At 40.4% G+C, this 19,679-nt stretch overlaps 1 protein-coding gene across 7 annotated transcripts in view; it reads left to right on the plus strand.

The window, feature by feature from the left end:
* HTR7 (5-hydroxytryptamine receptor 7) overlaps window positions 1-19,679 on the plus strand; it is a 111,150-nt gene that overhangs the window by 61,970 nt on the left and 29,501 nt on the right. For 3 of the 7 annotated variants that reach the window (XM_074373978.1, XM_045507462.2, XM_074373977.1), the window contains exons 2-4: window positions 6,267-7,028; window positions 14,350-17,592; window positions 18,193-18,227. In XM_074373978.1, coding sequence (XP_074230079.1) covers window positions 6,267-7,028; window positions 14,350-14,398 — 811 coding nt within the window. In that variant the 3' untranslated portion in view covers window positions 14,399-17,592; window positions 18,193-18,227. Of the gene's footprint in view, window positions 1-6,266; window positions 8,424-14,345; window positions 17,593-18,192; window positions 18,228-19,679 lie in introns of all 7 variants that reach the window. The other 4 variants (XM_074373979.1, XM_010971231.3, XM_045507463.2 and 1 more) reach the window with 4 other exon arrangements.

Below are 19,679 nucleotides of genomic sequence, written 5' to 3' on the forward strand. Positions count from 1 at the left end.
ATAATCTGACAGTTTGGGGAACCACTATTGTAGGTTGGAGATTGCAGTGGATTTCACCTACTGGAAGGGAGCAGGTCTTGTGGAAGAGGTATTCTAAGTGTGCCAACCTTTTTCAAGCTTGACATTCCAAAAAACACTGTTTCAGAGTAATTCTACCTGGTTTCCTTTACCGTCTAAATTATTATTCTATAGCAGCATAATTCAGGAGAAGCCATTTAATTAAAGAACCATTACCTATAATTTCTGTACAGTTAGAATGGAAGATAGGCAGCAGAGTTAATTTGCTTTCTAATACCTCCCCATGTGGATTGTAACTCCCTAATCCTCTTTTGCTCTAAACCCCTACTTTAAGGGAACCCCTAATGTGAGTTGCATTCATTTCTCAATTATATAATACTTTGGTGCCTTTGTCTCTGAGATTTACTGTACTTTCACATTTGTATGCATTTTAAAGTTAAATTCTGAAGGCTTTATAAGCACCTCACTTTCTGATTAACAGTGCGCAGAAAATGTTAGTGTGATAAATGTTAACCATGCTTATTGGGGAATATTTAGAATCAATCTAGGTTGCTTTTTTCTCCCCCTCTTCCTCAAAGGTAAGATTTATACTATACAAGATTGGAGAGAATGAATTTATAATTTGGACAAACACTTCCATGAATAGCAATATTACTTTATATAGTAATTATGGGATTTTAAATGCCAGTGAGTTCTGTTTTCTTTGTGTGAACTTATGAATGTAATAAAACACTTTTGAAAAGCTAATCAAATAAAACAACCTAAGATTTAATTGTCAGCTTTTTAAAGATTTTATGAACCAGATCATCTCTGTTGGCAGAATCACTTATGTGACTTAGGAATCACAAAATCTGCTTAAATCTTTTATTTTGTTCTTAGAATTAAAATGCCCCCCCTTTTTTTAACATACATTTAAATAGTTCTCTTTTATGCTAATTTTTTTAAAAACTAGATTTTTCTAGTTTTTTTAAAACCAGATTTTTCAAATCTCTGCAACTCAGATAAAATTGCTGTTAATATTTTGGTAGATATTCTTCTAGACATCTCAGTATACACACCCACACACATACTCATACAAATACCTCACTTTACATAAACAGATTAAAATAATATATCATATGCTGTTACTTGTCCTTTAGGACTAGTCATTGTTTTCTATCCGCTTTTTGGTTGTTTGGATATCAGTAAATAGATATGTACATCGTAACTTTCAATGATTACATGATTTACACACACTATAATCTATTGATATTTAGATTGCATCTTTTTTCTTCTCTATTATGTGTTTAGTTAACATCCTTGCACATTAATCATTCTTAAGACAGATTCTTAAGATAGATTCCTGGAAGTCTGATTACTGAGCCAAAAGGCAAATGCTGATGTGTATTAATTACCAAACTGCCCTCTGAAACTGTTAACTCAGTTGAAACTCCCGCTAGTAAAATGATAGAGCACTTGTTTTTTTCACACTTCCCCAATATTGGATTTTGTCTTTCTTAAAAATTGACAAATGGCCAAAAATTCTGTCATTATTTTTAAAATTACAACTATTTAATTATTAATGAAGTTGTATGTATTTCCAGTTGCTTATTGGGTATTTTTATTTTTTCGTTGTTTAATTGCTTCTACTTTTATTGAGATAGTTGTCTTTTTCTCACTAACCTGTAAGAGATCTGTGAATAGTGGGCTATTGCTTTTGGACTTCAAGTTTGACATTTGACTTTTAACTCTGTACATAGTGATTTTTAAATTAAACTAATATCATTTCTTTTTTGTGTATCAAATTTTTGTCAAAAACTTGTCAAAATATCATTTTATAGTTTCAAGCTTTTGTATCATGGTTAATAATGACCTTTGGCAGAACTGCAGTAATACCTGTATTTCCTCATAGTAGTCTTATTAGTTTAATTTTTTTACATGATAATCTTTGATCATCTGGGATTTGTTTTTGAATAAGGATAAAGATAGGCCAGGCTTATTTTTACCCCAGTTGCTAGCTAGTTGTCAGACTTTATGAATATCTAGTCTTTTACCCTAATTTAAAGTGACCTACTTTCTGATACTAAATTCCCTTATATCTTTGAATGTACTTCTAGGATCTTTTTTTTCCCTATTGATCTGTCCATTTCTGAATAATTATTACTGAGTTTTTATTTCAGTGGCTTTGTACTATTTTTCAATAGAATAAGTATCCCTTCTTTTTTCACATTTTGTCTATTTTGCATATTTACTTGATGAAGTTAAAAATCTATCAAAAGAAACATTAGGGTTTTCAACTAGAGTCATATAATGTTTTTAGATTAATTGAGGGAAAATTGCCACTTCTGTAATACTGGGTTTCCTTATATAAAAAAATTTTTTTTCTCATGGATTCAAACATTCTCTTAGGTCTCTCAGTAGTATTTTATGTTTTCTTCATATAAGCCCTGGCCATTTAAAGAGATTTTTCTAGATATTTTATTTTTTGATTGTTGTTGTGAATGGAATTATTTCCTTCCGTGGTATTTTAATGATTGTTAATTGTTTTTTTTGAAAAGCTGTTGACTTTTGTTTATTTATTTTATTTCCAGACACTTTAATGAGCACTCATATTTTTTTTCCTAATCATCTTTTCAGTTGACTTTAGCCTTCAAAAGTCTTGCCAGGAAACTAAAGAAGAAAATATAACTTCTTTACTATGGGATATTACTTGAGGCCATTAGAGAATGGAGCCTAAAATAGGCAAGTTCATGGAGTATAATTTGTATATCCAGGAAGGACTGAGTATGGGCCAATTCTCATCACTGAAATGTAATATAAGTCAGACTAAATGTATTAGAATGAATAAGCATGCTGTTATTATGAGATTATTTAATATTCTGAGATGCCCTTTGGTACTCAGTCTCTCAGGATTAATCTTTGTGGGGTCAATATTATTTATATGAGCAGAGAAAGGCTAGGTATAATTAAGCCTGAAGATGTAAGTCCTTGTTTAAGTTTTGAAAATATGAAGGTTGGAAGGGAAAACTGAACTGACTTCCTCAAGACTTGGTGTTTGCTAGGTTGTGAGTTCCAGCCTTGCTAATTTTTGATATAGCCTTACAAATACAATATAATTTCTTTTCTCATCGTGAGTAATCCTGCTTCCTTCTCCTTCCAGCAAACACCTATTGCTCTAACAACCCACCATCCCAACCTCCCAGTAAGCAGGTGTAAGATGGTCTGATCATGCCATCTGGTGGCCACCTAGGAAACTATATGAACTAATCTCTTGTTGGACCTCAAAACCTGGGTTGGTCTAGTATCCTGGAAGCCAGATCCAGGCTTGGGAACAAGCAGTTTATGACTGTGGCTACCGGCAAAGGGAGAAGGTAATCAAAGTCCAAGTCCTGGCAAAGGCTGCTTGGGGGATTTGGGAAGGAGCCAAAAGCCTCCATCCATAGGAGCTGATAGAGAGCAAGGACTAGTTCCAAAAAGAGACGCCTGCAAAGGCATCCCAGCAGGAAAGAGTTGCAGAGAGCTCTGGAACCAACCAAAGAGAGGGAGACTTTTAGTGGAACAGTTGCCTTCAGCCCCAGGGCAGGGATCAGTTAGATTGTGAGCTTCCAGTCTGTTCTGACTTGTGTCTTCAAGGGTTTCCTTATCTACCTTTTTTTTTTTTTTTTTGTCCCCTTAAAATTATTTTCCCCATAGCTTAAAACTCACATAATTTCAGACAGTTGCACAAAAGGCAAAGTCTGCTCCACAATTCCCTCCTCCGCTCTCTTTCCCCTCTTCCTCCCATGCTCCCTCCTCCCTACTTCCTTTCTCTTTTCCCTTCCTTTTCAACTCTTACTCTTGAGTTCTCAGGCAAACCTCCCTCTTTCTCTGCTTTCATTCTCTTTGAGAGCCAAAACATAACCCTAATTGCAGCTGACAAACCTAGAGATAGTGCTTGTGGGTCAACTTTATCAAGGACAAGGGAAGGTGGAAGTGAAACGGAGAACTGGTACCACTGACACCCACATCCTTGGAAGGGATCAGGAGTCCCTTCACCATTTCCAAGGGGCTCAGTCCTCCTGTTCCCCCCCTGCAGGATTTCCCCGTGTGCCTGCATTCAAGATTTGTGTCTCTTTTATTCATTGCCGTATCCTCCACATTTAAAACAGCATCTGGCATATAAAAAGGGCTCTATTGATATTTGCCAAAGAAGTGAATTAATATTCTTGATGAATAAGCAAATCTGGCTTATTCTTTTTTTTCTTTTTTTTTTTAACTATATTTCAGTTCTGCCTTGTTGTGAGTGTTGCATTGATTCTAATTTTCACTGTGAAAGCCTGATTTGCCACTTTTGTGGGATAATTTAAGCATAACATGTGAGGGTATTTCTAGCACAAAGATAATTATTTTTAAAATTCCAACGTATGAAGTAACAGACTTTCAGAAAAGAACATATTGGTAAGTGCAGGTTTCTCTGTACCTTTCCTTTTCGTGTTGCAGGAGTGTATCTTTTATATACATCAGTGAAGTAAAAAGCCCAACAAAATGGCTAGCTTTTACCTGTCTGGACTTCCCAAGTGCTCTATGAATCCTCCTCCAAATAGAAGCAGAGACCATTAAATACAGAGGAGAAAACAGATTTGGAAAGCTGAAAACTGCTAAGCGTTTGGCAGAACGTCTTGCTGAATATGTTTTCTGTGTTTCCTGAGTCTCTTTTTCATTATAAATCCTTGATAACAGAGACGGAGAAATATTTATTCCCTATATAGAACTAAATAAGCACAGAGAAAACGTTGGGTTTGACTCATATTTTTCAGAACTGTGCCCTTCCATGCGGTCTTCCTTAGAACTGGAGAGATGAGACAAGCTGTTTTTATTTTCTAGATTATTCCTCTGACATTTCTTTTGCATGAGACATTTCTGGGGTGAAAAAAAAAAGATCATTTTCCATTCCAAAACCCTAGGATTTCCTAACTATCTCGTAAATCTCTGTGATCTTAAAGAAGAGCTTTCACTACAGGGCAAAGGGGTAGTTAGCATGAATTAAAAGCTGGTCTGCATTAAGACAACGAAGGAGATCAGCGGGTATATACTATCCGAGTGTGGCAGACCCTGGCTAACTCACAAAGATGTGTCACATCCCATATCAGGTGTGACATTTTGTTCTTGGCTGATTTCAGTGGCAGTGGTCATGGGGGGAGGGTGGATATTGAATCTTTACTGTATTGACTACATGGAATGTGAGAAGCTACAAGGTATGAAAAACGAATGGACAAACATTACAGGCAGGGGGCTCTTGGAGGGAATGCTGGCAGTGCTGTTGCCGAAACTTGGCTTCCACATCCCCCTTACTGAACTGAGAATGGAGGACAGAGTTTCAGATGAAGTAGAAAAGGCAGCTTTATTTCTTTGCCATGCAGCGGAGGTCACAGTGGGCTAATGCCTCCGAGACTGTGAGCCTGCTGGGGATAGAAGGCAGGGGGGTTTACAGTAAAAGTTCAAGCATTCAGGGGGCAGCCCTGGTTTCCGTAGAGGTCACCTGCAGGGTAACAGACGGTTGCAAAGTCGTCCTTGTTGTTGCAGCTGGAGCAGTCCCCTTTCTTCTGCTGGAGATGATGTTCATCTCCGGCTCGGGAACTCTTCTGGTATTCTTGTGCCTCAAACAAAGGTGCTTCGGGAAGGGGTCTGTGGAAAAGTTACTCTAGAGAAAAACTTGTGCAGTTTAAAGTCAGGTTGATAAATGCCTGTAGCATTTTAGGTAGGCTGAGGCCTGAGACCTCTTGCTGCAGTGTTTGAGCAGGCTGGGACAACAATACAAAGAAACCACAAGGGACTAAATGGAACTGCAGACATGCGCAGTTAGGGTGAGTTATGAACAAGATGAGCAAAATACCCAACTGCTGTCTCTGAGGTGTCGGGAGCAAAATGAGGAGGATGGGCGGATCCTCCAAGTTTTCCCCTCCTCTCCAGCCTAACCCTGGTCAACAAAAGCATGAGCAAAGCCATTTAAACTATTATACAAAATTACAAATAGCATATAGTCACTGATGACGATAGGGTCCTGCTAGGTTACAGTGCCTTTGGCTGACTGTGTGACCTGGGAAAAAATATGTGACCTCTCAGAGCCTTAGAGTATGTACCTTTCTGCAAAATGGAAATAATGATTCCATTCCTTAGAAGGACTGTTGTGAGGGAGCTACTAGGTGTAAAGCCTGGCACCCGGCTTGTGGTCCTTACCCATTGATGCATTGTGATCTGGGTAATCACGTGTTCTCCATCCACTTCTCCAGGTACCTGGGGATCACGAGGCCGCTGACGTACCCGGTGAGACAGAACGGGAAATGCATGGCCAAGATGATTCTCTCCGTTTGGCTCCTCTCTGCCTCTATCACTTTACCGCCACTCTTCGGCTGGGCGCAGAACATCAACGATGGCAAGGTGTGCTTGATCAGCCAGGATTTTGGCTACACAATTTACTCCACCGCTGTGGCATTTTACATCCCCATGTCTGTCATGCTTTTCATGTACTACCAGATTTACAAGGCAGCCAGAAAGAGCGCTGCCAAGCACAAGTTCCCCGGCTTCCCTCCTCGTCTGGAGGAGCCAGACAGCGTCATCGCCCTGAACGGCATGGTAAAGCTCCAGAAGGAGGTGGAGGAATGTGCAAACCTTTCGAGACTCCTCAAGCACGAACGGAAAAACATCTCCATCTTTAAGCGGGAACAGAAGGCAGCTACCACCTTGGGGATCATTGTCGGAGCCTTCACTGTGTGCTGGCTGCCATTTTTCCTCCTCTCGACAGCCAGACCCTTCATCTGTGGCACTGCCTGCAGCTGCATCCCGCTGTGGGTGGAGAGGACATTTCTGTGGCTGGGCTATGCAAACTCTCTCATTAACCCCTTTATCTATGCCTTCTTCAACCGGGACCTGAGGACCACCTACCGCAGCCTGCTCCAGTGCCAGTACCGGAATATCAACCGGAAGCTCTCGGCTGCAGGCATGCACGAGGCCCTGAAGCTTGCTGAGAGGCCCGAGAGGCCTGAGCTTGTGCTGTAAGGTCATTTATCACTATTTTCTCTTATTCCCCCAACCCTTCTATGGAACTTCTTTTTGAAGCGTGTCTCAGAAAGCTTCCTGAGTCAGCAGCTAGCTTATTTCCTACTAAACACATCAGATTCAGAATCCCATAAGCTCCAGACTTCCACCCAATCAAATTCCGAAAGCCAAAGATGGGTATTCAGTTGGACTGGAAGAAGACTGATTTGCTGATGAATTGCAGCTAATGGCATCGATGACAAGGAGGGTGATGTTTTTCATCCTTTCTCCATAAATACCATCCAAATTCGGTCCTTATATCTCCAATTCTTGTAACATTATCATTTTAATTGCTGTTACTCTTACATCCAGTAAAATCTTTTTGATGACCTCATCCTTTACTGATAAACTCTTTGAGGAAGGAGGCAAATTCACATGGGCCAAGGAGGCTGTCTGAGACAATGGGGAGTGGTCAGTCTGGGGAGATGCCAGGATGGCGCAACGTCCTGAAAGCTACTGAGCTTTCAGAAAGTGCTCCCCATCATCTTTAGGAGTTGGGAATTGGTACGGAGTTGTTGACTTTGTCTAGGAAGTCAAAGTCATTAGTGACTTTTCAAGAAGCAATTACAGAAGGGTGCTGGGTCTGGAAAAGGATCGCCAAGGGCCAACAGTGACAAGGAGATGGGACTTTCACATGAAACAGAATGAAAATGGCATTATGTAAAGAAGGAAGGAGATAATATAGCAGAATCAGCAGGTCACATGAAGATTTTGTTTTAAACTGGAGAGGGAGGAGACGTCTTCATGTTTGAAAGCTGAGAGGAAAGAGACTGGTTGGAGGAAATGGAAGGTGCTGTTGAGAGGGTGCAGATCAGTGTGGACGTGAGAGAAGAGGTGGTGTTCCTCTTCACAGACCCTGGTTCTCCGGGACAGGCCAGAGAACCACAGACCCCTGTAGCTGAGAGGGACCGCCCCAGTCATCTTGTCTAGTCCTTTAATTTGACAGAAGAGGTAACTGGGACCTGGAGAGTGAGCTGTCTGTCCACAGCGAGCTGGCGGTAACGCTGGTCTAGATCCCACATCCTGTGAGCCGTACCTCTGTATACTCTCTATACGCTGGACTGCCTTTATGTGTCATCAGGCTGGATACGGCCACCTCTGTGCTCTCAGCTGTCTCAGGGGAACAGCCCTGCCAAGGAAGGTCCCAAAGTGTCCAGACGCACTTACACTGCAGTAGACCCCAGAGGCTCCAGACCTAGGGTGCACTCCAGATAACTCTGAAAACCTCAAGGATCTCAGCCTGTTCTCTGACTTGTCACCAGGATGAAGGAGGCAGAAACAGCTTCCTCATATGGATGAGGGAAGCCAGAGGTCATCAGTTCTTGTCCTAGGAACTAGTTGTAAGACTACAGGTATGAGAATTCTTGAGCTGTGAAAAGCTTCATTGGTGTTTATTTTCACTTCTATCATACACACTCTTTTGTACATATGATATTGTTCACAGTAAAAAGTTAAAGTTTTTTTTTTTTAAAGAATACAATCTTAGGTTTCAGAATATGTACTGTGAGCAACCTGTATCCCCAGGGATCTTTCCAGGCCTGTAAGATTCTTATTCAGTTGACCACTAGTGTTTGTCTACCAGGACCACATTCTAAATTCCTTCAGAGAAGGGGTTATGTCTTAGTCAAAGTCCTGTTTGCAGAATCTAGTACAGTGCTCAACACAATAGACAATACATAAAAGCAATGATTTCTAACAGTTACTGAACACCTACATCATTCTACCTGTGAAACAGGGGTTCTGGCATCCCCAATTTTCAAAAGAATAGCTGAGGCTCTGAGACATAAAGTAACTCACCTAAGATCACATTGCCCCTAAGTGGTGGATATGGTGTGAATCTCTCAGTGCATGTGCTCTTAACTGTTACTCAGCACTGCTTGTCAAGTGACTTCAGCCTGTGGCAGTGAAGAGCTATCAAATGTTTTTGAGCTGGAGATTTTAGCCATCGGCTCTCTAGGAAGACAGAAAAGCCTGTTAGTAGAAGAAAGTTAAGTTTATTAGACTCACTGCAGCTTAGGAGGACACCTCCTTGACAGAGAGAGTCTTGGCAGTTTCTCAGATGGAGAAAATAAGGAAAGGACGTTGGTAGAGTTTTAGGGCTTGGGCTGTGTCATGTGAAGGTAGAGAAGAGGTGAGAACTGGGCAGAGTTTATGCCATGATAGCTTTGGATTGGTGGGTACAGCTAAGTGAGGGCCTTGAAGCCAGTATTAATGAGCAAACTGTGAGTTTGCTTACTCGGTGAGTAAGCTAGTTGAGTTGGTGTGCAGTCTTATCTTTTGGAAGCAACTATTTCCTGGCACAGTACTGATTATTTTGCCAGGCCCCAGAGTTGGTTGGTTAGCACAGGAACAGGAAAGCATGTTGGCTTCAGTTCCCAGGGGTGACATGCTGAGAGAGATGTTTGAAGAAAGGCTCTCTGACAGCAGTGAGAAGGGCAGGTAAAATAGGAAGACTGGTGGCAGGGGGTCCAGTTAAGCAGCCAGTGTAGAGACTAGGAAAGAACCATTGAGGTCCTGAACTTGAAAATATGACTGTGTTTGCCTCCTACAGCCTCCAAGAACTTGCAAATAATTTTATTGTTTTTTTCTTAGCTAATAATTCACACATAATTCAGATTGTTCACAAAATGCTAATTTTTCAAATGTCACACCAACAAGTACTCCAGCTTAAAATAATAGTCACCCACATTTATTGACGATTCACTCTCAGGTACCAGGCTGAGCACTCTATGTGAATTCTATCACTTAATCCTTAAAACTTTCTCAGAGGTTGGCTTCCTTCATCTCCATTCTGTTGGGGAGGCCAAATAATCTTTTCAAAGTCATACATATAGAGCTGGATTTGAACCCAGGAAATCTGTGTTCAGATATATCTTTTAACTTCTACACTGCTGAGCCTTTTATAAAAGTAAATTAGCTAACATGACATCTGGGGATATTTGCCTGTGTGTCTCTAACTAGTGTGGAATCTTGGGTATTATTTTCCTGTTAACCTAACACAGCAGACTTCACTGTGAAAGGCCAGATAGTAAATATTTCAGGCTTTTCTAGCCACAGGCCTCCATTGAAACCACTTGTTTCTACCTTTGTAGTGAGAAAGTAGCCCTAGACACAAGTAACCAAAGGAGTATGGTGGTGTACCAATAAAACTTTATTTACAAAACCAGGTAGCCAGCTGGATTTGGCCCACAGGTCATAGTTTACTGTCCCCTGTTCTCAGAAAATGACTGCCTCCTTATTCTATCGCTCTCTGAATTTATAATTATCAATTTTATGTATAATTATCGAATGTTAAAATCATTTGGGATGATTGGCCTAAATATTCATTAACTTTAGGAAATTTCTAATTAGAGAATTGGAATAGCTGCTTTTTTAAAAATTCTATACCAGGCAGCTTTCTTTTGCATTCTGTGTGGGAGGACTCCTTTTAAAATTCTTGTTTATAATTGTGTCATTCATTGAGGAGGACACAGAAAACTCATGCTGTCTCTCCTGTCTTAATGCACACATTCCTAGTGTACAGACCATACATAAACACACACACTCATTCATTCTCTTTGTGTTGAGAACAAAGGAAAGGTGAAGACAGGAAAAGCTGTAGGATTCAAAGGAGAGGAAAATAACTCAGCACTTACCCTAACCCTGACCAGGGAAGACTTCCTGAAGGATATGGGCTTGCATATGTCTATGAAGGTCAAAGCATTTATAACTAAAGGAGATTAGAGATGGCATTCCACATGAAGGAGACATTTTATATGGGGGCACCACTGTGGGACCTTATGCAGAGGACGGTCTGCTTGGAGCTAAGCATGGTTATGGGGAAGATTTGGAGATCATAATGGAAAGGTCAAATGAGATTACGTTATGAAGAATCTTCCATTCCAGTCCCAGGAATTTGGGATTTTAGTATAGACAAGTTGAGAAACCCTAGTTTGGACAGAAGTAAGCCATTGCCTGAATCTCTGCAAGTAGGTGAATGGAATCACCAAAGTGACAAAGACCGATTTGGTGGCATCGTGTGGAATGAATCAGAAGGTAGAGGCTGGAAGTAAGGCTTCTCTTGGTTGGCTTGTTTTCTCCAGAAACATTTGAGGGCCTGTTGTGTACCAGGCATGGTGCCAGGCATGGCAGGGGATGAAAAGAGAAGTGACAATCCTTGCCTCTAGAAATTCATAGTCAAGTGATCCGGGGTGGCGGTACACGTGGTGGTGGCTAGGAAAAGACTAGTAACCAGAATACCCGACATGGTCCACACTCTGCAGAGTGGCACTCAGGTAAACACCAGTTGGATCACCCAAAGCAATTATAATTCTCGTGGAATCTCTGGAAGAAGGATGTGGCATTGAATCCATCGCCCACAGCAAACCTTCTTAGAACCATTTGTCCCCCTTTGCTGTCTCTCTAGCAATCACACTTCTTGGGCCAGTCCAGAGACTCCAGCCCTTTTCTCTTCCTCTGGCTTCTTGAGTTCTAATCTCTTTAACTTTCACCCCTAATTCCACCTTCTTGGCTCTATTTTTTTCTCCTACGCAATATTCTTCCTTTCCTGTATAAACAGTCTACTAGATTGTGTATTGCTACTTTCAAAACTTAGTCAATTTTTCCCCCATCTTCTTGATCAGCGTAAGAGGCTCAGGAGTCCAGCAGGCACTCAGGAGTCCTCCTGGGGTAGGGAGTGAACAGAGGGAAAATGCTATGAGTACTTCACTGGTCATTTTAATTCAGTACTCTAAACTACAGTCTTTGTCACCTTTTCACAAGTATTCAAACAGTGATAACAGAAAACCAAATATGATAATGTGATAGAAGCAAGGGCTTTTTTTTTTTAATTTGATGATTTTATTTATGGATTTGCTTTGAATCACCATAAATGGCTTGTAAATGTCACATTTGGATGACTTGTTCTTTGACACCATTACTGTGAATAATATTGAAAAGCTGTTTCTAAAATACTTCTATACAAAAGAATTTCGTGAAATCGTTTTGAAGTAGCTCTGCCTTTCCCTCTCCCTTCTCCTCTTCAATGAGCCTCTTGTAATCCCTGTCGATGGCAGTGGTGAATTGTAGCAGAGCAACCTTGAGTTCCTGCCTTGAATTCCATCAATATGCTGTGCCATGGTTTTATACTGACACTTTGGAGTTCAGGGTGATTTTCCCTTTTCTTTACTGAAATCTTTCATTAAAAAAAATAAGATGAAATGGGTCTCGGTGGAAATTAGGAAGGAGCAACAGGGTCCCTGAAACACTGGGTATCTGTGGTGGGATGTTGTCTTAAAGACAGAGACAAACAAAAAGTTAGCTATTCCATAGCTTTTCTTCCCGCAGAGTAGTATTTTCCTCATCATTGACTAGCTGGAATTCAGCACTTTATTTTTATCAAATCATCAATTAGTACTAATTATAGCTTGTTCACTTCATGCTTTATAGTTGCCTATGCTTTAACTTTGCAATGTCTCTTTCAAGTAAGAAAGGCAGGCTATTGACCTCCCTTACTTTTTCTAATATTTTTGTTTGTTTTCTTAGTAGACAGTAAGTACACATAGCACAAAAGAAAATGAAGCAGTACAGACATGTCTACAAGAAAAATAAGCCTTGGGGGGAACGTCTTAGGAAGGAAATACCCATGGTGGAAATCATGAAGGAGGTGATATTTGGGATGGGTCTTGAACGAAGAGTAGGAGTTGAGATTTGCAGATACTAACTACTATATATAAAATAGAAGAACAGCAAGCTTATACTGTACAGCACAGGGAGCTAAACTTAATATCTTTTAGTAACCTATAATGAAAAAGTATGACAACGAATATATATGTGTATATGTATGACTGAACTATTATGTTGTACACCAGAAATTGACACAATGTTGTAAACTGAATATACTTCAATTTAAAAAGAAAGGGATGGCAGGGGTTGGTGTGGGTTTAGGGCTACTCAAGGCAGGGGGAACAGTATGGACAGAGGGACATAGACATGGAGAGAGGTGGATAAAGAACCTGGGGCATGTCTTCAGCAGGACCTGGAAGCTGGGTAGATTAAGGTCAGATGGACGGGCCACATGGGCAATATGAGTAGGGGGAGAGATGAAGGCTTTTGACCTGGAGTGAGACCAGGACTGCAGCATAAATTGGGGTTCACAGTAGGAGAAGGGAGATGGGTAGGAGACCAGTGTGAAAGTGAGGTCTCCTGTCTGGAGGGCCCGCACTAGGAGGGTAGCATTGAGACTGGTAAAGAGACCAAGGATGTCTGGATGTTTGGAAGTTGACTAGGCAGGTGGTGAGGAAATGGAGACTTCAGAGATAGTGCTTTGAGCCTGGAGGGGGTCAGTAAAGTTTTTGAACCATTGTGAGTGGCAGAGGAAGTGCAGTCTCTCCTCCTCGGGGAGAAGAGGCAGAGGCCCCAGGCTGGGGACAAGTATGGAGCACCACTGGGGACACAGCCTCTTTCCAGTGCTCCCAGCTGCCCCCAGCCTGGAGTTGTGGGTCTGAGCAGGAGCACGGCGCTTCTCCTCGGGCACCATTGTGTGAGGTGAGGAACCAAGCGAGAGATGGTCTCTGATGGAGAAACCAGTCCTGTCACCAGGAAAACCCATGTGTCACATCTTGGCAGCCAAGAGGGAGGGGCACTTTGAGTGGGTTGGGCAGGCAGAGGCAGGGGGCGCAGTGCCAGGACCCTCATAGACCTAGCTCTCCAGCACACGGATGTCATTTGGTGAGTCCTGTGAAGCTACGGTGAGGGGAGTGTGTATCTAGAGGGAGTGTGGCTCTGCACCAAGAAGAAAGAGGCTCTTCCTCAGCCACTGGCCAAGAGTTCTCTGACTCATGTCACTTCTGTGAATCTGGGAGGAAAGCAGTGAGGGGGCGTGGCTTCCTGTAATGCACCCTCCTCGGTTTGAAGGAGAGAACACTTCTCATTGTAGTCATCATTATTCTTCTTGAGTACGGCGAGTGCAGTAGTATGTATATGCAAGGATTATTGTGGGTAGAGCCGTTTGGGGCTACAGCTGTATTATAAAAGTGAATTTCTAAATGGGTTCTCTGGGGCTGATTTGCAAATATATTAAGGCCCTGGCAACTGTCGAAGTTATGAAACTGATGAAAAGAGCCGTAGCACCTTTTCTTTCCCCTTAGAGATGCTTGTAACCCCTTAGAAACCACAAATAATTCAAATTACTGAATGCTGTGAAAATTAAATCCACCCACCGTAAAATGAAAAGTCACATTTACAATTCTGCTAAATCATTTTCTTGCCTCCTCTCTCTTTCTCTCTCTCTCTAGACAGAATTCTGAGTACTGTAGAAAAAAAAGTCATGAATCATGAACAAAAGTGAAATAAAAGAGATGAAATAAACAAGGGCAAGACAGAGGTGGAAACAGAACAAAGTCATTTGCCGAGACGTCGGAACGGAATGCTGCTTCCGGCCTTTTTTGGGATGGCTAACATATGACCAGCAAAGTTTTTCAGCTGTACAAAGTATATTACAAGGGAGACGGTGACCTCTCCTTTTCTTCTATGGATCAGTGCTGCTGTGTGCACATGAAAATAGTTCTCCGTTTCCGATGGTCCAATGAGCTCAGCAGTAAGCACACGCACAGAACTGAGTTCCAGAAAGGAAACAGTTTCTGGGGCTTTGCTTCTGTCCAAGTCCAAGTTCTGTGCAAGTGGAAGAAATTTCCCATGCGACTTCCCATGCTTCCGAGTCTGGGCCTTGGGGTGAATATTCAGGAATCATTCATGAGACAGATGTGTTTTGTCATAGGACAGAAGGGTGTTTTCCCAAGCAAACTGCGGTAAGCCTAGTGCTGAACACATTGCATGTCCACGTTAGAAAGCAGAACCCCATCATCAGCAAATACAAGTGATCTCCCAGAGCCATGTCTGTTTAAAGCTTCTGTCAGTTTGGCTTTTCCGCAGGGTCCCTGTGACTCCCCCACCAATGTACTTTCCTTGTTAACTCGCTTCTTGTTACGGTGTATCTCAGGAACAGATCTCAGGATGGAGAGAATCATAAAACCTGAATAAAGCTTTTTCCTGCACTCACTCTTCTTGTGGGGGGCTGGAGGGGTCCGCGAGAGGTGAGGGAGTTTTCCCAGAATGGAGAGTGAGGGCTACCTCACCGCATTATGTATTAACATGATTGTTGGCACTAAACTTTTGATTGTCATTGACACCTGGGTGCATGGGCTGGTCCCTAACTGTGAATTTTGTTGGGGGGGGAGGTGTGGGAATAATGGGGTTTCCATGAAGGGCTGTGATGCTTCTGAGGATGGAATAGCCACCTGTTAATTCTTGCTGAGCAGTGTTGTATTGAATGGAATTGTGTGAATTGGAGGTCACCTGGGCCAATGTTGGGAACATTCCAGAGGATTCTGTTCCTCCCAGAGGATTTGTTCTTGTGTTCTCTGTGTCTTAAATCAAATGTGTGCCTGGCCAGTTCTGTTCTCCCCTATCCCTCTCAGAAGTGGTAGGCATTAAAGGCAGGTAAGGAATTGGAAAAGGTCCCTTTGTAGATAGTGTTTTTTTTAATGGTTCTATGTAAGATGTATGAGCTAAGGAGACAGAAAGACATAGATCAGAGGAGAGAACCTCTAAGGGGGGGAAAAATGAATGCAAACCTTCATTTGATAAAAGAGAACTGAAAGAGAATATTATTTTCCTACAATATATGCAGCTGTTCTCTCATAGGATCATGTGAAATTTCAACATGGATGATGGATTTCTTCCAACTTTCACTGACATTGCTTCTTACCATACACAGAGAAAGATCTGCCTTTCTGAAAAAAAGGGGGGGGGGAGGGTGGACGCCATCCTTCCAGACAAAGCTTGTACAAATTCCTGAACCGCAGATTTGCTCACATGACTGTATATACTTACATTCATAATTTAAATGATGCATTCTGGTCAGATACATGTTGTTAAATTTGAAAATGTTTTATTACATTACATCGAATAAAGTTTATTTGTAGCTGTAATAAAGAAACTTCAGTAATGACTTCTAAATGAAAGTCTGATGTTATAAATGTCACTCTATGTAGAAGAGCAGAAGGGCAAACTTTATAGATTTGCTACAGTCCTAACAGGTAGTTAGGACAGTTCTGTAATTAATTGCATTTCACTGTGAGGATTCATTCATTCTGTACCTTTCTTTTTTTAAAGAATGAGCATTCATTCCTTGACTTGATTAATGAACGTTTATTGGGCTCCTGCTACATTCAGCACTGTGGATGGACATCGAGGGAACCAGGATGGGTAAAGCAAGTCCTTACTTTTAAGGAGTTTGCCATCAGATAGAAGGCAGACATTTCTCAGATTGTCACCATATAGTATAGTGGTTGGTAGGGAGCGCCATGTTTCTTTCCTGTAGTATAATATGATGGGTTGTTATAGTTAATTGGATTGATTTAGACTTTCACATGTGTTTAATTTTTTTATTAGGATTTTAGTTATTCAAATTGGCTCTTTATCCCACCTGATGTGAACGCCTGATAATTGAACTCTCTGCTTCATTCTGGCTACAGGGGCTGGACACAGGACACTGTGCTTTCCATGTATGACAGCCAAAGGAAAGGAAAAGATAGAAATTGAGAGAGTATGAGAAAAATATCAAACCATTTATACTATTTCACCTACAATATAGTTTGTGCCAAAGTTGCGGCTTGTGTGCTAACTAGGAATTGGGAAAAATCACTGAAGTAAACATTTTACGTATGTTTTATGACAATTGGGCAAGAATGACTGTTATGACTAATCTCCTTGCTCTAGGGTATCAGCTGTCATCTTCTGGTAAGGCTGAGTATTGGGAAATGGTGCTGGAGAAATAACGTACTTGTAAGAGATACCTTTGTGACTGTTGCCTTCATGTTGAGTTTTATTTTGTAAATATTAAACAAGACACTTACAGAGTTCCTAGGTTTCTGGAAACTGTTTCATACCTTCTTAAAGCATCTACCATGGTGTCCTCCTATGCTTGAGATGCGTGTATATGTTTCTGATGATCATATTTTCATGCAGTTTTTTCAGATTCATTGATAACAGGCATGATAAGCTTAACAATCCGAGTAGAAAATTCAGGCAACTTTTCAAATATTTTATGCTAACATAATAACGTGTGAATTGCATGTGGAGGTGATGGGAATTTTCCTTTCAGCATTTTGATTGTGACCTGAGTACTCAATTTAATGGATAGAAATATTTGCAAATCCTGCATTTTTTAAACAGTCCATACTCCTCCCCGTGTGAGTACCTTCACGCATGCTTCCCCTCTCTGTCTGGAATCTTCTTCCTGTTCTCAGTTATTTCTTCAATGTATGTCTTCATCATTGTTCAGTAGTTCTTCAAGGGCATGGACTGTGTCTGTTTTTTTCATCAGTATGTCCAGCACCAAGCACCATGCTTGGAACATATATGGTAGGAAAATAGTAAATATTTCTTTTTTTATTGAAGTTTAATTGATTTACAATATTGTGATTCAGTTATTTTTTTTCAGATTTTTCCCATTATAGGTTATTACAAGATAATAATAAGGTGAGTATTATTCCCTGTGTTATACAGTAAGTCCTTGTTGCTTATTATTTTATACATAGTGTTTATCCGTTAATCCTGTATTCCCTGTGTTATACAGTAAGTCCTTGTTGCTTATTATTTTATACATAGTGTTTATCCGTTAATCCTGTACTCCTGATTTATCCCGCTCTCCCATCCTTTTCCCCTTTGGTAACCATAAGTCTGTTTTCTGTGTCTGTGAGTCTGTTTCTATTTTGTAAGTAGATTCATTTGTATTATTTTTTAGGTTCCACATATAAGTGATACTATATGATATTTGTTTCTCTCTGACTTCACTTAGTGATATTCTCTGGGTCTATCCATGTTGCTGCAAATGGCAATATTTCATTCTTTTTTATGTCTGAGTAATATTCATGGCTGTGTGTGTGTATACATGTGTGTGTGTGTGTGTGTGTGTGTGTGTGTGTGTGTGTGTGGGTGTGTGTGTAGTCACAACGTCTTTATCCAGTCATCTGTTGATGGACACTTAGGTTGCTTCCATGTCTTGGTTATTGTAAATGGTGCTACTGTGAACGTTGGGATGCTTGTATCTTTTCAAATTAGAGTTTCTGTCTTTTCCAGATATATGCCCAGGAGTGAGATTGCTGGATCATATGGTAAGTCTATTTTCAGTTTTTTGAGTTCTCCATAGTGGTTGTACCAATTTACATTCCCACCAACAATGTCAGAGGGTTTCCTTTTTTACACACCCTCTCTAGCATTTATTATTTATAGGCTTTTTGATGATGGCCATTCTGACCTGTGTGTGGTGATCCCTTACTATGGTTTTGATTTGAATTTTTCTAATTATTAGCAATATTGAGCATCTTTTCATGTGCCTGTTGGCCATCTATATGTCTTTGGAGAAGTGTCTATTTAGGTCTTCTGCCCATTTTTTTTATTGGGTTGTTTTGGGTCTTTTTTTTTTTTTTTTTTTTTGATATTGAGTTGTATGAATTGTTAGCATATTTTGAAAATTAACCCCTTGTTGGTTGCATCATTTGGAAATATTTTCTCTCATTCTGTAGGTTGTATTTTCTTTTTGTTGATGGTCTCCTTTGCTGTGCAAAAGCTTTTAAGTTTGATTAGGTCCTATTTATTTACTTTTGTCTTTTATTTCTTTTGCCTTGGAAGACTGATCTAAGAAAATATTGCTATGATTTATGTTCGAGAGTATTTTGCCTATGCTCTCTTCTAGGAGTGTATGGTATCATGTCTTTTATTTAGGTCTTTAAACCATTTTGAGTTTATTTTTGTGTAAGGTGTGAGGGAGTGTTCTAGCTTCACTGACTTACATGCAGCTGCCCAGCTTCCCTAACACCAGTTGCTGAAGAGATCCTCTTCTCCATTGTATATTTTGCCTTCTTTGTTGAAGATTAATTGACTGTAGGTGTGTGGGTTTATTTCTGGGCTTTAATTCTGTTCTGTTACTGTGTATGTCTGGGTGTGTGTGTGTGTGTCTGTGTGCCAGTACTACACTGCTTTGATAACTGTGCTTTGCAGTATTCTCTGAAGTCTGGGAGGATTATGCCTCCAGTTTTGTTTCTTTTCTTCATGATTTATTGAGCAATTCTGGATCTTTTCTGGTTCTATATAAATTTTCGGATTATTTGTTCTAGCTCTGTGTAAAATGTCATGAGTATTTTGACAGGGATCGCCTTAAATCTGTAGATTGCTTTGGGCAGTATGGCCATTTTAACAATATTAATTCTTCTAATCCAAAACCATGGGGTGTCCTCCATTTCTCTGAATCATCTTCAGTTTCCTTTATCAGTGTTTCCTTTTTCAATGAAAGAACTTATACCTATCATTCTCAAACTATTCCAAAAGATTAAAAGAGGAAGGAACACTCCCAGAGTTATTCTATGAAGCCATCATAACCCTGATACCAAAACCAGAGTAAGACATTACCAAAACAGAAAATTACAGGTATCTGTAATTTGATGAATATAGCTACAAAAATCCTCAACAGAATTTTAGCAAACCGAATCCAAAAATATATAAAAAGAATCATAGTCCATGATCAAGTTGGATTTATTCCAGGGTCACTAGGATGGTTCAACATCTGC

The sequence above is a fragment of the Camelus bactrianus genome, chromosome 11, assembly GCF_048773025.1.
Source record: "Camelus bactrianus isolate YW-2024 breed Bactrian camel chromosome 11, ASM4877302v1, whole genome shotgun sequence".
Lineage (NCBI taxonomy): Eukaryota > Metazoa > Chordata > Mammalia > Artiodactyla > Camelidae > Camelus > Camelus bactrianus.